This window comes from Dryobates pubescens, chromosome Z, assembly GCF_014839835.1.
Source record: "Dryobates pubescens isolate bDryPub1 chromosome Z, bDryPub1.pri, whole genome shotgun sequence".
NCBI lineage: Eukaryota > Metazoa > Chordata > Aves > Piciformes > Picidae > Dryobates > Dryobates pubescens.
In genome coordinates this window covers 94696009-94713816 of record NC_071657.1, presented here as the reverse complement: position 1 = coordinate 94713816, position 17808 = coordinate 94696009, and the positions used below count along the sequence as shown (strand labels likewise).

General features: G+C 40.8%; 1 protein-coding gene across 2 annotated transcripts in view; it reads right to left on the bottom strand.

Moving 5' to 3' along the window:
• Positions 1-17808, bottom strand: part of PARP8 (poly(ADP-ribose) polymerase family member 8) — a 123044-nt gene that overhangs the window by 22273 nt on the left and 82963 nt on the right. For both annotated transcript variants that reach the window (XM_054178667.1, XM_054178668.1), the window contains one exon: positions 434-526. In XM_054178667.1, coding sequence (XP_054034642.1) covers positions 434-526 — 93 coding nt within the window. The remainder of the gene's footprint in view (positions 1-433; positions 527-17808) is intronic.

Below are 17808 nucleotides of genomic sequence, written 5' to 3'. Positions count from 1 at the left end.
ACTGTTATTTAATGATTAAAACAACAGATGCTCAGTGGATAGCTGCATCCCAACACCAAGAACAGGATGTAGCTTATTAATTGCATGAGAGTAGTAATAGCTCATTAGGTGAAAAGAAATGGGAATTATCTCCAAATGACAATGTCTGCCTTTATTAACAACCCAGGTGTCCTAATTGAATACAACAGAACAAGAAAACAGGGTTACTCTAATTAAATGGAAGCAAAGCAATGAAAGCACCTCATTAGTATTATTTGAAAACACCATGCATAAATCAGAGTATTTATAGCTGTAAGAGCAGACAAAAGGAATAAAAACCTTACCAAACAGTAGACACATGGGGAGTACAAGTCAAAGTAAACTCTAGAAGAAACTGAGAAGACTGAGTAAACTACAGAAAATCAGACATATAGTAAGTATTAGTTAATTCTACCTGAGCCCCGGTTGCAATTTCATCAGCAGCTTCATTCATCACTCCTAAGGTTTGGAAAGCAAATACACAGAGCTCCCGTTCACAAACAGTAGGCTACACAGAGAAAGAAAGTTAATTTTATTTTTGTTATCCCTAATGCAGTATTTCATGTAATATCTACAACAAAACCTTAATACATTCAATGCTAATTTATTTCTTAAGATATTAACTGAATATTAATTTCAAATTATTATTACACACCAATTATTGATGTAGGTACATTAGACAGCCAGTTCAATAACCTGAGGGATGTGTGTGAAGAACACTAAAACTCATAAGCACTTACAGAAGCCAACGTTAAAAGAAATCCAGAGTACAAAAGCAAAATTACAGGCTATTACCCAAATACTCCTATCAGACTCTGAAAATTTCCTGTAGAATGAAAATTCATGGAGAACGAATCCAGAAACTAATGCCAGGCATGTCCCCTTCATAAATCATAGAACCACAGAATGCTTTGCATTGGAGGGGGATCCTAAAATCTTGTAGTTCAAATGTGGGGCAGGGGACATTTTCTACTACATGAGGTTGCTCAAAATCCCATCTAACCCAGCTTCAAACACTTCCATAGAGGGGGAATCCACAGCTTCTCTGGTCAATCTATTAGAGCATCTCACCAACCTCACAGTAAATAATTTCTTCCTAATACCTAATCTAAATCTATTCTCTTGCAGTTTAAAACTGTTACCTCTTGTCCAATCACTACACGCCCTAACAAACAGTCCCTCCACATTCTTCCTCTAGGACCCCTTTAAGCATTAAAAGGCTGCTTCAAACTCTCTCTGGAGCCTTCTCAATGCTGAACAACCCCAACTCTCTCAGCCTTTCCTTCTAAGGGAGATACTCCAGCCACATGATCATTTTTGAGGCCCTCCTCTGGACAGGCAAGTCCATCTTGAAGGTCTCTTCCAATTCTATGTATTTCTTTCTTAGGCTGGGGATCTCAGAGCTGAACACTAATGCAGGTATGTATTCTTCACGTGCTGTTATTCTGCTGTTGAGAATACACGTAAAATCCGATTTAGAAGACAAATATTTTGGAGAAGCTACCTTTAATTTATTTCTAAACTAATTTAACCATTTATTTATAAACTTTATGAAAATTACAACTCTTACAGCAACTCCATGCTCATTTACTGAAGTAGCAGATCAATTTTTCACAGGTTCAAGTCACGAATCACACAGCAGATTATTATAAGCATTCAAAATGAACAAAGGATTGAAAGAAACATAAGAAATACAAATAAAACCTTCCTTAGAAGTGCCCACAATAAACAGGAATTTTTATTACAATGTTGAATATAACAAAAAACATCTTCATATACTATTAATCCCAACCCACTGTGGAAAGCACTACTGAACTTTTGTAGCTAAAAATTCTGAGTCTAGCACACAATAACCACTAAAGCATTCATAGCAGTACACTTTGAAGTACAAGCCAATGTCTCTAGGAAGCACCTGCAGAAATGAAAAAATGTATTGAGCACAAAAGGAAAACATAAAATGCAGCTGAATTTCTCTCAGGCAACACTTTTGTCAGTAATAAGCATACTGCTGTATTTGTAGCCACTTGTTTCATGGCCCTTAAAAACATGCATTTGCTGTGTTTCAAAGATTCAAGACTTCAATAATCATCTGAAATCTATTACACTGACATGTTCTCGGATCAGTTGCTTTACAAGAGCTATCAAATCTAATAGAGCACCTCTCCTTTGATTTATTTTATCTTCTAGTTACATTGCTTTAGACAGCAGACAAAGCCTAACATGATCCAATTCACTGTGCCATTGCATGCTAGATGGAAATTATTATCACTGTAATAGCTTGGACAGGAGCACACTGCATTGGGTTAGGAACTGGCTGGAAGGCCAGAGAGTGGTGGTGAATGGTGCCACATCCAGCTGGCGGCCAGTCACTAGTGGTGTGCCCCAGGGATCAGTACTGGGCCCCATGCTCTTTAACATCTTTATTGATGATCTGGGTGAGGGCATTGAGTCCATCATCAGTAAATTTGTTGATGACACCAAGCTGGGGGCAGGAGTTGATCTGCTGTAGAGAGGCTCTGCAGAGGGACCTCGACAGGCTGGACAGATGGGCAGAGTCCAACGGCATGAGATTGAACACATCCAAGTGCCGGGTTCTGCACATTGGCCACAGCAACCCCATGCAGAGCTACAGGCTGGGGTCAGACTTGCTGGAGAGCAGCCAGGTAGAGAGGGACTTAGGGGTACTGGTTGACAGTAGGTTGAACATGAGACAGCAGTGTGCCCAGGCAGCCAAGAGGGCCAATGGCATCCTGGCCTGCATCAGGAACAGTGTGGCCAGCAGGAGCAGGGAGGTCATTCTGCCCCTGTACACTGCACTGGTTAGGCCGCACCTCGAGTACTGTGTCCAGTTCTGGGCCCCTCAGTTTAGGAAGGATGTTGACTTGCTGGAACGAGTCCAGAGAAGGGCAACGAAGTTGGTGAGGGGTTTGGAACACAAGCCCTACGAGGAGAGGCTGAGGGAGCTGGGGTTGCTTAGGCTGGAGAAGAGGAGACTCAAGGATGACCCTAATGCTCTCTACAGCTACCTGAAGGGAGGTTGTAGACAGGCGGATGTTACAGTATCACAGTATAACTAAGGTTGGAAGAGACCCCAAGGATCATCAAGTCCAACCTGTCCCAACAGACCTCACGACTAGACCATGGCACCAAGTGCCACGTCCAATCTCCCCTTGAACACCTCCAGGGACGGCGACTCCACCACCTACCTGGGCAGCACATCCCAATGACGAATGACTCGCTCAGTGAAGAACTTTTTCCTCACTTTGAGTCTAAACCTCCCCTGGCACAGCTTGAGACTGTGTTGGTCTCTTCTCCCAGGCAGCCAGTACCAGAACAAGAGGACATAGTCTCAGGCTGCACCAGGGGAGGTTTAGGCTGAATGTTAGGAAGAAGTTCTACACAGAGAGAGTGATTGCCCATTGGAACGGCCTGCCTGGGGAGGTGGGGGAGTCACCATCACTGGAGGTGTTCAGGAGGAGACTTGATGGGGTGCTTGGAGCCATGGGTTAGTTGATTAGGTGGGTTGGATGATAGGTTGGACATGATGATCTTGAAGGTCTCTTCCAACCTGGTCTATTCTATGCTATGCTACGCTATGCTATGCTACGCTATGCTATGCTATGCTGTGCTATGCTGTTCATGTATATATATTGTATATATCATCATCCTTAGGTTTTGCACATTTAGAAGGTGGTTAAATAATTTGCTTAGTTGGGTAAGCATGGCAGCACCACTACCTTGACTATAATAATCAACAGTATTCATAGACTCTTGTCTCATTCCAAAGCAAGGAATTGCTCTGGAGTAGAAGAATAATCTGAGTTTAGCCATGCTTGTACTTATGCTTAACATTTGAAAGGCCTTTCTTCCCTCAGGTGGACACTGGAACTAAGATCTTAATGCCTGAGAACTGTAGATATATGAACAGCAAAGGAGCAAAATTTGAGCATTGAAGAGGAAACAGATGTTACTCTTTTTAGAGGTTTTAAAATATATTTTAGATTTTTTAAATATATTTTTCTGAAAATATTGTCTTACAATTAGGAAGCAAACATATAGAGTGTTTTTGTTTGTCACAGGATGATTAATCCATTCAGTGTCACAGTTCCATATTTTTATTTTCTCTGCAATCATGCCTGCTAGAACCAATGAAAACATATGAAAACTAAGTAAATAGATTCTAGAAGATAGAGCTTAAAGAAAACCACAAACTTTATGATAAAAGTGGGATTCAAAACTGCTCTTGCACTACTGGTAAGGTTTTACATACTGCCAGTATGTTTTCCTTTATTGTATCTTCTTGTGTCTACTCTTGTAACAGGATGTGAGCCCTTGGGACAGTAACAGTCATGTTCTGACTTCAAACCATAATTATGAGAAATGTCCCTAGCTCCAGAAAACAAACAAGAACAACACTAACTAATTTATAAAAGCTTTGTTGTTCCAATGCCATTTTGGATACTTAGATTTCGGTTCAAGTTCACATACTATTTAGGAAGCTGAACTTTCTTGTTTATGTACATGAAAGTACAGATGTTCTTACTGATGTGGATTCCTGTCCACAAAGGTACAGAATATCCAATTTCTCCTAGATTACTAGTTTCCACTGTTTTAAAAGGTAAAATATGCTGCAAAACAGGGCTTACACACTTAAGTATGTATTTCTCAGAATCACAGAATGTTAGGGGCTGGAAGGAATATCGAGAGATCATGTAGTCCAACCACCCTGCCAGAGAAGTATCACCTATACCAGATCACACAAGAACTCATCCAGGTCGGTTTTGAATATCTCCAGAGAGAGAGACTCACCCCCCTGCACCTGTGGGCAGCCTGTTCTGTCACCCTGATAGAATAATTTTCTTCATGCATCCATGGAACTTCCTATGACTTAACTTCCACCCATTGCCCCTTGTCCTGTCTTTGGGCATCACCAGGCTCCATCCTCTTGGCACTCACCCTTTACATATTTATAAACATGAATGAGGTCACTCCTGAGTCTCCTCTCCATATTAAAGACACCCAGCTCCCTCAGTCTTTCCTCGTAAGGAAGATCTTCCACTCCCTTAACCATTTTTGTGGCTCTGTGCTGAACTCTTTCAAGCAGTTCCGTGTCCTTCTTGAGCTGAGAGGCCCAGAACTGGACACAATATTCCAGATGCAGTCTCACCAGGACAGAGTAGAAGGGGAAGGAGAAGTTCTCTCGACCTACTAACTACACCCCTTCAATACACCCCAGAATGGCACTGGCCTTCTTGGCCACAAGAGCTCATTGCTGGCTCATGCTCAACTTTCCAACCACTAGTACCCCCAAATGTGAACCTCATCGTAGGTGAACACAGAATTTTACAGATTACAGTCATCATCTTAAAGACATAAAGAGCTGACTAGCTGGGGAACTTGGTGCTCCACTGCCTTTGAAGTGCATCTGTAACTCCTTTTCAACAACAGCGTTGGCTAGCAGTCTCACATATACTTAAGCAAGAAAAGAGAAAATTAACATGAAGCTAGTGACTTCCACAAAACAATTAGCTACATGAAAATCATTGGTAATATTTGGATAATAATTTTTCCAGTGTGAACAAGCCAGAAGAAAATAAGAGATGAGCCTTTAACCTGTGATTGCCTATAAGCAGAATGCAGTAAAACAAGCAGAAATAATTTTTTGAGCTTTTGAAGTTTTTAGACTTTCCCTTTAGACGCTTCCATTGTTTGCATGGGTAGCTTTGCTACTGAGGTAGCACCCACCCAGCTGCTGATGACGATAAAAAAGGGTGCAGTTTCTGCAGATTACAGTGCAAGTGTGTTTACTATGACATACTCTGGTTCCTGGACTCATTTGCTATTCAAAATAGTTACCAGACATTCTTTCAATTTGAAAAAGGTGAAACTTTCATAGTAGATATTAATCTATTTTGCTACTTTGTAATGTGTGCTCTGAAAAGCAATGCACCGTGTCTCCCTGCATCCTGATAATGTCACACAGACACTAATGAGGCTACAACATGACTGAAACAGCTAAAAACTCTTGATCTAAAACGAGAAGCTCAGGGAAGTGTCATAGCATGACTCACAGTAAATGTTAAAGTGAAACTATTAGTGACCATCTCACTTCTCCTAATAAAACCAACAGGCACGGTGATGAAATTGGTCTTCAGATTTGTGCTCTGTTTTGTACTTTCATTCATGGTTTCAGTTTTTCTGTAGAAGGAACTTCTCTCTCTTCCTAACACATACATACATAGAATACATACATAAAATAAACCAGGTTGGAAGAGACCTTCAAGATCATCGCATCCAACTCATCAACCAATCCAACACCACCCAAACAACTAACCCATGGCACCAAGCACCCCATCAAGTCTTCTGATAACCTCCAATGATGGCAACTCCACCACCTCCCCAGGCAGCCCATCCCAATGTGCAATCACTCTTTCTGTATAGAACTTTTTCCTAACAGCTAGCCTGAACCTCCCCTGGCACAGCCTGAGACTGTGTCCTCTTGTTCTGGTACTGGCTGCCTGGGAGAAGAGACGAACATCCATCTGTCTACAACCTCCCTTCAGGTAGTTGTAGAGAGTAGTAAGGTCACCCCTGAGTCTCCTCTTCTCCAGGCTAAGCAACCCCAGCTCCCTCAGCCTCTCCTAACACTTCCCAGAACAGAAAGGGAAAGGAAAGGGAAAGGGAAAGGATTCTGGTAGGCTTTTACAAGTGATTTTTCAAGGTTTTAGGCTTTACTTCCATTTCAGACATTTTGGTACATCTTAGCTATATTTTTGAGAAAAAAACAAACCAAGATTGTTTTGTAATTATCATTTTCTGTAAGAGGTCTGGAGCAATACATGTTTATGAGGTTAAGACTTAAGTTTCCTAGAGTACGCAAGAGTACAACAGAAGGGCAAATTCAGTTCAAAACTGATAAATTAAGAAGTATTAGTGTATCTTAGCACACACACCCATAAGAATTAAAAGGTAAAGATTTGAATCCAAAGTGTATGATTTCTGTATTTAGTTAAATATTAACTGAAATAATGATGACTTGTTCTTAATTATAATGTAATACTATGGTTTAGTTGATTGGGTGGTGTCAGATGATAGGTTGGACATGATGATCTCGAAGGTCTCTTCCAACCTGGTTAATTCTATTCTATTCTATTCTATTCTACTCATCAAGCTTCAGAGTTTAAGCAAATCTTAAGTATTAATGATCAGTATTATTTTGAAAGGCAAACTTAACGTACATCTGCCTACTCTGCCATTGTTTTAACTCCTGAGTGAAGCATCCAGCACCAGCTCATAGTAGATGAAAAAACTTATGATTTATTAAAGTTAAAATTCAGATTTTTATTTTAGTAACCTTTATTAATATGTTTTTGCTCTCTGCTATGGCATATTTAAAAATAAACTACTCATTTTGAATATTTACTCATGTCCACTGTCTACAACTACCTGAAGGGAGGTTGTAGCCAGGTGGGGGTTAGTCTCTTCTCCCAGGCAACCAGCACCAGAACAAGAGAATACATAGAATACATAGAATAAACCAGGTTGGAAGAGATCTTCAAGATCATCGCGTCCAACCCATCAACCAATCCAACACCACCTAAACAACTAACCCACGGCACCAAGCACCCCATCAAGTCTTCTCCTGAAAACCTCCAATGACGGCGACTCCACCACCTCCCCAGGCAGCCCATTCCAATGGGCAATCACTCTCTCTGTATAGAACGTTTTCCTAACATCCAACCTGAACCTCCCCTGGCACAGCCTGAGACTGTGTCCTCTTGTTCTGGTACTGGCTGCCTGGGAGAAGAGACCAACATCCGTCTGTCTACAACCTCCCTTCAGGTAGTTGTAGAGAGTAATAAGGTCACCCCTGAGTCTCCTCTTCTCCAGGCTAAGCAACCCCAGCTCCCTCAGCCTCTCCTTGTAGGGCTTGTGTTCCAAACCTCTCACCAACCAAGAGGACACAGTCTCAAGCTGTGCCAGGGGAAGTTTAGGCTCGAGGTGAGGAGAAAGTTCTTCACTGAGAGAGTTGTTAGCCATTGGAATGTGCTGCCCAGGGAGGTGGTGGAGTAACCATCCCTGAAGGTGTTCAAGAGGGGATTGGATGTGGCGCTTGTTGCCATTGTTTAGTCATGAGGTCTGTGGTGACGGGTTGGACTTGATGATCTTTGAGGTCTCTTCCAACCTTGGTGATTCTGTGAATTGCTTTAAATCTAAATAATTACCAAGAAGAACACCTGTGTCATGTTTTTTCAGATTAAATCAAACTACTACAGGAACATACATGTTAACAACAGGCTTTCACTTTTGGTCAGCCCTGAACTGGTCAGGCAGTTGTACCAGAGGATCATTGCAAGTCCTTTCCAACAGAAAGAGAGTCTATTCTGTCTATGCTAAAATATAAGCTCAATGTTGAGTCAAGCTGCTCTAAGCTTTACATAGGTGTACATAATGACAGAGAGTGGGAATAATATATTTAATGCTCTATCTCACTAAAAATCTGTAAGGTAAGATCTCTGAACAGTCACACAATATTCATGTGATATGTGAAACAAGCTGCTGAAAGGCATGGGACATACCACAGTGGTAAACAGACACAACCTGTGGAAAGATGAGAGTAGACTGATGCTCAGTAAGAAATGTCTCTTGTCCTTTTTTGTTTTGATTTGGCTGATCTAGATGTTTTGGGGTTTTTTTGCTCTTCTTTTTTTTTTTTTTTTCTGCATTCTTGGACAGATCATACACTTACTTTAAAATTATCTTTACTTCTCAAATACATAAATGGATGACAAATTGCATTATGGAGTACCAGCTGAGCAAGAAGCACTTTTATATGTTTTGGCAACAGGAAAAGCTGAACTGCACCCATTTTACTCTCTTACTAAAAATAAAGTGATTGAAATACATTCTGATAAAGTACTGACTGTTACTGGAGAGTCTTTTTGCATAAGAAGAGATAAAAGCAGCTTATGGAGCACTGATAAGAAGGACCACAGCATTAGTCCACATGAATTGTGGAATTCCACAAGCATCTTGGCTAACCTCTGGCCTGGCTAAACATGTATATACCCTACACTTTTTTCATATTTCAATGATATTTACTCCAAAACCCTTCCAACCTCAAGCAGTGTACTGTTTCTGGAACATCAGTGTTTAGGTGATAGTGAACAAACTCACATTAAAAAGGACAGAGAAATTCAAGATCTCTTGAAATCAACAGGAACTCACCTGGACCTCACCCATAATGAATAAATCATAACTGAGCAGTTTGTGATGAAAAAGATTCTAAAAATGTGAAGTTACTAATACAAGAACAGATACAGCAGAGTTACTAGACTGTACTGATTTTTACTGCCAAATGCAAACAACAGATTTTTCAGATATTGCTTTACAGTATTTTACCACTCATATTTTATGGGAAAAATTTAAACAGTAGAGATGCCTGTAGCAGAGTACAAATTTCAATTAAACTACCTTCAATATTCAGTCTTGCTGAGGTTTTTTACAATTTCCTACTTTGTTGTAAAGAGGCCTCAGTCTGAAGTTTCGACACAAGATGGCACTCTAAAGAGACTTCTTGACTGCAAGAAAAATTAGAGAAGCTATTCTTCCTATCTTATTGAATATGATGTTTATTTTTTTTGTCCTGTGTAATTTTCTTATATGTCTTTAAAATCCACTCAGCAGGGCTGGTATACCAATGGCTTTTTCATTTGTAAATGAGGAATTTGAGAACTGATAGGCAGTAAGATGTTAGTCACACACTTTAAATCATACTATGTAAAAAGCTGAATATGATCAGAGAATTACAGAATGATTTAAGGTTGGAAGGGATCTTCAGAGGTCATATGGTTCAACAGCACTGCTCAAGTAGGTTTGTCTCTATCCAGTTTCCCAGGACTGAATTCAGATGACTTTTGACTCCACAACCTCTCTGAGCAACCTGCTCCCATGCTGTTACCCTCAGAAAAGGTGAAAAAGGTGACAATGTATTTCCTTGTGTTCCAATGGAACCTCCTGTGTTTCTGCTTGTGCCCACTGCCTTTTGTCCTGTCACCAATGAAAGCAGTCTGGTTCCATCCTCTTTGCACTCTCCCTTCAGGTATTTACAGACCTTAGTAAGATTCTGCCTGGCATGAACAGTGCCTTTCCTCCTATGGCAGATGTTCCAGTCTCTAAATCATCTTACTAGCCCTTCATTGAACACCTTTCAGGAGTTCCATATTCCTGTTTCTGGTATGGAAGAGCCCAGAACTGGACACAGAACTCCACGTGTGGCCTCATCGGTGTTGGGTAGAGAGGAAGGATCTCTTCTCTTCACCTGCTGGCAATTCCATCATTTAGTGCAGCCCAGGATAGTTAACCTTCCTTGCCACAAGAACACATTGCTGGTTCACGTTCCACTCGGTGTCCACCAGGGCCCTACCAGGTCCTTTTCTGCCAAGCTGCTTTCTGGCTGTGTGGAAAGGCATCTACTGGGTTGTTTCCTTATAGGTGCAGAACTTTGACCTTCTCCGTGTTGAACTGCATGTGACTTCTGTCAGCCTATTTCTCCAGCCTGCTGAGGTCACTCTGCATCAAACTGTATGGTCACCCATTTCTCCTTGTATAATCAGCAATTTAGAATAGAATAGAATGGAATGGAATAGAATAGAATAGAATAAACCAGGTTGGAAGAGACCTTCAAGATCATCGTGTCCAACCTATCATCCAAAATTCTATCGTCTGCAAACTCAATGAGGATACATTCTACTCATCATCCAGACAAATAAAATATATCAAGACCGGACCCAGCACTGATCGCTGAGGCATGCTACTAGCTTCCAGCTAGACTTTGTGCCACTGATCATCAGGCTCTGGATCCAGCATTTCATGAAGTTTTCAGTCTTCACTATCTTCTCATCCAGCACAGGTATCAACAGTTTGTCTATGAGGTTCTTATGAGAGACACTGTTAAAGGCCTTACTGTCCAGGTGATTAATATCCACTGCTTCTCCTCATGTGCCAGACCAGTCACTTCAACATAGAAGTTTATCAAGTTGGTCAAACTTTCCATGGGTAAGGCCATGCTGACTACTCTGGTGATTCTCTTGTCCTTAATGCGTCAGGGAATGGTTTCCAGGCTTAGCTGATTCGTCATCTTCTCAGGGATCAAGTTGGAGGTGAACAGCCTGCAGTTCTTCGGGTGCTTTTCTTCTTCCCCTTCAACAGAGAAGTCACATTTTCTTTGCTCCATCCAGAATATGATAATGCAGGATAATATATTTTTATTATACTTCTTTTAATCAGATCCTTAAATCCTGGTGAGGCTGCATTTGGAATAGTGTGTCCAGTTCTGGGCCCCTCAGCTCAAGAAAGACAGGGAACTGCTTGAAAGAGTTCAGCACAGAGCCACAAAAATGGTTAAGGGAGTGGAACATCTTCCTATACAAGGAGAGATGAAGGGAGCTGGGTGTCTTTAATTTGAGAAGAGGAGACTCAGGAGTGACCTCATTTATGTTTATAAATATGTAAAGGGTGAGTGCCAAGAGGATGGAGCCTGGTGATGCCCAAAGACAGGATGTGGAAGTCAGGGTGGAAGTTGAGGCATAGGAAGTTCCATGGATACATGAAGAAAATTATTTTCACTGTGGGGGTGACAGAACATGGGAACAGGCTGCCCAGGGGAGTTGTGGAGTCTCCCTCTCTGGAGATATTCAAAATCCGCCTGGATGAGTTCCTGTGTGATCTGGTATAGGTGATCCTGCTCTGGCAGGGTGGTTGGAGTATCACTCAAGGTTCCTTCCAACATTCTGTGATTCTGTGTGAGTCTGTGATAATGATTTTTGCTAATGACTCATGATCTTATTATATTTAAATACTTGCAATAGATATACATGCTTAATTCCTAAAACAAGATACATCTCTAAAATTATAGCAACAACATTGTTGCACTATTAAAATGCAACTTAGTCCTTCCCTAGAATATTGTTATTAGCTGTAGAGTAACAGTAAGAATTTCATAAGACATTAAGAAAAAAACTTAATGGTCTTATAATACAGAACCAAATAACACTGAAGTTTCTGCTTCAGAGAATATATTTTTTAGGTAGATGAACCAGAACATATGGTTGAAAAGTATCTTTGGAGGTCAGTTAGTGCTTTTGTTCTATCATACAGGACTAAAATTAGCTTCCTCTAAACCTTTACCAAGCACTGGCACATGTTGTGCAGAGAGGTTGTGGAGTCTCTCTCCATGGAAAAGTTCAAAAGCCAGCTAATGGTAGTGAAACAATCTCCACTTTCAGGAGCTTTTCACTAGAGACACAGGCTCCATGGGAGAGTATCTCAGTAAAATGGGCTTTGCATTGATTAAGAAATTAATTAAAATTTCTTAAACTTACTTCTAGTATTTAATTTAATATGGTAGTTTGACACAAAGCAGGATAATCCATAACTATTTTAACAATACATATGTGAATGATACAGCAACTCTTTGAAAATGTAGGGGAAAAACCATTTTAAAATAGGTTTTTGAAAGAGCCCAAATCTAGCCATTAATTACAAACAAATAATAGTTCATGTCTCACTCATATAAACAAATCCTCTGTTGAGAGCAAATTTGAAGACAGTAGCATCATGCTAGTAATTCAAGTGAGCTGACTCTTGTTTCCAGTAGGTTTACTATGTCTGCCTTCTCTGCCTCTTCTCTGCACAAATCCTATGCCTGACTTATTTCCCAGTGCTTTTCAGAGCTGAGCAGAGTTACTTCAGAAAGGGCTGATGACAGCTCCTGAGAGCTGTGCAGCACAAGTCGCCTTGCAAGAAGAGAATGCAATGTGATTCTGTATATAAGGGAGCTGTCTGACTGCAAAGGCTGCAGTCCTAGACCTTGCCAATGATTTCAAAGCTGTTTCTTAATTCTTCTACGAAGACTGAAATATCTAGTACTCAGATAGGAATAACTGGATGAAATTCAAAGGTGTATGTTATGTAAGAGGTTAAATAATACTTTTTCTTCTTAGAATCCATGTATTCATTGAGTTTTTCCCTGTGCTTTGAAGAAAAATTTCAAATTATGCCATGTAGGAAATTCACAGGGTTTGATAGCATTCTTTGTAGGCATGTATCTCTAAAGATGCTGTGATGAGAAATTACATTCATACTCAGCTCATACAGGAAAGGCATGAATACCTACAATTGCCTACTTCACTGGTTAGTCTTTTCTTTTTTATTATTTTTTTTTTGTTGTTGTTAGAATGGAATGAAGCAATGTATCATGGGCCTTCTATAAAAAAAGTGTTACAGCTTCATGATGCATTATAGCACTTTTCTGACACTCTCTTCTTTCATTACAGAGAACCTTTGCCCATTCCCTTCAGCATAATACGGTTGCAGTTCCTTGTGAGAGATTTGTGAGTGTTTTGAAGTTAATGCATCCACATAATGTGCTTTTATCTACAAACCCAAACTTGTGGAGCACACACAGGAACTGAATCTGTAATTCTGGTTTGTATTTAAGGGAACTTTTGGGGCTCAAAATAAAACTCATTGTTCTGAAAGATCTGTACCTTGTTGAATGATGAAATTGCCATGAGCAGTCTAAGAATTTAGTCATTTATATTCAGTAAGTCACTAGGGTAGCCTCTTCATCCTCAATAAGTGACTAAGATAGCCGAACAACCACTAAAGACTTCTGTGTACAGGACCCCTAAATCAGCAGGGAACATTTGCACAATCAGATTAGTAGCACAAGCTCCAGAGAAAGACAAGTATCCATTGTAAGAGCATAAAGCCAAGCATAGGCCATTATGTTATGCAGCTGTTCTGCAATACACATCTTCTGTACATTGGTATGTCTGCCATGTGGATCTAGGGTCCAAATTAAGCTATACAAAAAAGATACATGTTGTTGCCATCAGTTTGCTCTTATCTGATATGAAAGAAGATGTCAAGATTCTAAGAGAGCAAAGTAAATTAAAATAGATACTAAAACCAGAACACCCTCCAGAAAAAGTTATCGGTGGAAAAGAAACACAATACTGAGAAGAAAGCTTGTGGTGACAGAGATTGATTTAAGGATACTTTGTAATTAAGATAAAAACATAGCTCATAGATTAAATCTGCAGAAAGGAAAAACTTCAGCTTTCAGCTTCACTTGATATCTTCATCTGTCCTATGGATGAGATATCTGAATTACATAAAACCATAATCAGCACAAAAAAATTGCACCCAGGTATGAGTTTACAGTATTTAAAGAATATAATTATTGTATGATGGCAATTGCTGAATTTTTGCAACTGTGCATCAAGACTATTAAATAACACTGTACCTTAGGAAAGATGTCAGGTTGGCACACTGGAGTATTACAGAAAGAAACTTCTTACTGGCTTCTTTGCAAGTGCAAAAAAACTCCACTAAATAGCAGAAAATATGCCAGGATGGTCATATTTAGCCAGCTGCTGACCAATACTTTTGGGTCCTCTTTCTCTGGGAAGACTCCTAGACACTCCTTCCTAAGCCTGCAGCATTGCATGGGGTTGTTGTGACTTAAGTGTTAGGACCTAGCACTTGGCCTTATTGAACCTCCTATAACTAGCCTTGGCCCATTGATTCAGCTTGTTCAGATCACTCTGCAGATCCTTTCTACACTCTAGCAGATCAACGCTCCCATCCAACTTGGTGGTGTCTGCAAACTTGTTGAGGTTGCATTCTATCCTCTCATCTTGATCATTTGTAAAGATATTACATAGAATACATAGAATATATAGAATAAACCAGGTTGGAAGAGATCTTCAAGATCATCACGTCCAACCCATCAACCAATCCAACACCACCTAAACAACTAACCCATGGCACCAAGCACCCCATCAAGTCTTCTCCTAAACACCTCCAATGACGGCGACTCCACCACCTCCCCAGGCAGCCCATTCCAATGGGCAATCACTCTTTCTGTATAGAACTTTTTCCTAACATCCAACCTGAACCTCCCCTGGTGCAGCCTGAGACTGTGTCCTCTTGTTCTGGTACTGGCTGCCTGGGAGAAGAGACCAACATCCGTCTGTCTACAACCTCCCTTCAGGTAGTTGTAGAGAGCATTAGGGTCACCCCTGAGTCTCCTCTTCTCCAGGCTAAGCAACCCCAGCTCCCTCAGTCTCTCCTCATAGGGCTTGTGTTCCAAACCCCTCACCAACTTTGTTGCTCTTCTCTGAACATGTTCCAGCAAGTCAGCATCCTTCCTAAACTGAGGGGCCCAGAACTGGACACAGTACTCGAGGTGCAGCCTAACCAGTGCAGTGTACAGGGGCAGAATGACCTCCCTGCTCCTGTCCCAGTGTGGCACTGTGGGAAACATCAGCACTCTTTGGGCCTGGCCAGGCAGCCAGAATTTTACCCATAACAGAGGAGACCCATCCAAATCATAAGCAGGCAGTCTCTCCAGGAGAATTCTGTGGCACATGGTGTTAAAAGCTTAACTAAAGCCTAGGTAGACAACATCTATAGGCATCCATAGGCATAGCCCACTAAGTGGGTCACCTTGTCACAGAAGGAGATCGGTGTCTGTGCATTTGTGGAGGAATCATTCTTTGACAAAAGAGACTGGTGAACCATCCAGAGATATTTGGTCTGTGGCATCTCTTGTGATAACAAGCAACTACACATACAGGCTACCTAAGTATGGCTTTTGAGATATGCTTATCTGTAGAAAATGGGATCTAAACACAGAAAATACCAGCAGATGGTAGCAAGGTTCTGATTATGAAACCTGGTGAAGTTGTTGTGGTATCAAAAGCCTGAGCCCTCTAAAGCTCTCTATGAGGGCCAGGTATACGTTAAGTGGCATAAGGAAAGATACACATAGCCTTGCCTCAAATGAAAGTCCCTTGCATTCTGCTTAACAAAGTACTGTATTCCTGAGGTGCACTGTTGCAGCAGTATTAAAATGCTCTTCCAATTGGGTCATTGTTTATTATGTTTATACATACTAAATAAATATACAAATTTATGTAGGTATGAGTGTGCATGTGCAACTGAAGCATGTAAATAAACCCTACAACTGACTACTTAAGCTGTCTGTGCCAGAGCTCTCAGTAGAGTGAAGAATAAATTTCCTTAAGACCCTTTGACAAGCTCATGTTAGATTCAAACTGAGATCCTTTCTCACCTTCTACAGAACTGCAAACTCATTAATGGCTCTGTATTGCTTATTGAGTCATTCAAGGATACACAGAACATGACACATTTCTTCCTGCTGTCTCCTTCTCCCTGAGTTATATAATGACACCCTTTCATTTCTGTAAAGCTTACTAGGCTATGATGCTTGCAAAGGCACTGAAAAATATATATTTAGTGGCATACATGTTAAGATCCTGCACCTGGCTCTGGGCAATACACAGAACAAATACAGGCTGGGCAGAGAATGGCTTGAAAGCAGTCTTGAGGAGAAGGATTTGGGGGTGTCACTTGATGGAAAACTCAGCATGAGCCAGCAATGTGCACTTGCATCCCAGAAGGCAACCGTATCCTGGGATGCATCAAAAGAAGTGTGACCAGCCGCTTGAGGGAGGTGAATCTCTGCTCTGCTCTGCTCCTATAAGACCCCCACCTGCAGTACTCCATCCATTTCTGGGGCCCTCAACACAAGAAGGACATCAAACTGTTGGATCTGGTCCAGAGGAGAGCCAGGAAGATGATGAGAGGGCTGGAGCACCACCTCTGTGGAGACAGGCTCTAAGAGTTGGGGCTATTCAGCCTGGAGAAGAAAAGGCTCTGGGAAGGCTTTACAGCAGCCCTCCAGCAGCTGAGGGGGCCTACAAGTAAGCTGGGGAGGGACTTTTTGCAAGGGCTTATAGTGATAGGATGAGAGGGAAAGAATTAAAGCTTGAGGAGGGTAGATTTAGATTGAATATTAGGAAGCAATTCTTTGCAGTGAGAGTGCCAAGATATTGGAACAGGCTGCCCAGGAAGGCTGTGGATGCTCTCTCCTTGGAAGTGTTTAAAACCAGGTTAGATGGGGCCTTAAACAACTTGGTCTAGTGAAAGGTGTCCCTGGCCATGGCAGGGGGATTTGAACTAGATGATCTTTAAGGTCCCTTCCAACCCAAACCATTCTATGATTCCATGGTTGCACTTTCTTCTGTTTTGGAACACTAGCTAACTCTCAGATACCTAAATGACTGAACTTTAGGTTGAAAAAAAGTAAATTGGATGAATTTTAATCTTTAATGTGGGAAATCATAAATAATTAAGATGTTTTTTATTTAGATGACTTTCCACTCTAATTGTTCACCTTGCAAATAGGAACAAATTCTACATTTTCTCCTTGTCCCATGGAAAATAGGTAAATAACAATAGTTTAAATGACTATACTATATTATTCACACTTTACTCATTATTCAAAACTCATTCACTTTGTCTTACCCTCTCACAAGAGATACGCATGGCAGCTCATTCAGATATGAACAAGGAACTAATGCCTTTTCTACATGCTTCTAATCAGGGTTTGGTTGCTCATTACTCTGGCAGGAAATCATGCTTCTAAAAGGTAGGTACATAATCTTGAAGGGTCAAAAGTACACCTGACAGGATTTTCTAAAGTACAGAGGTTTAGCCATGACTTAAATCATGTTAAATGAATATGCAGATGCTTTTGCAAATTCTATTAGCAGCTTATTTGCATACTCTGCCTGCAGTCAGAATGCCTCATCATAATGCCACTGAGTGTAATGGCAGATGGCACTAGGGTGACTGGTTACTTTGTAAGCTATAACCTTTCTAAATTTAGCTCCACAGAACTATCATAGATGTTTG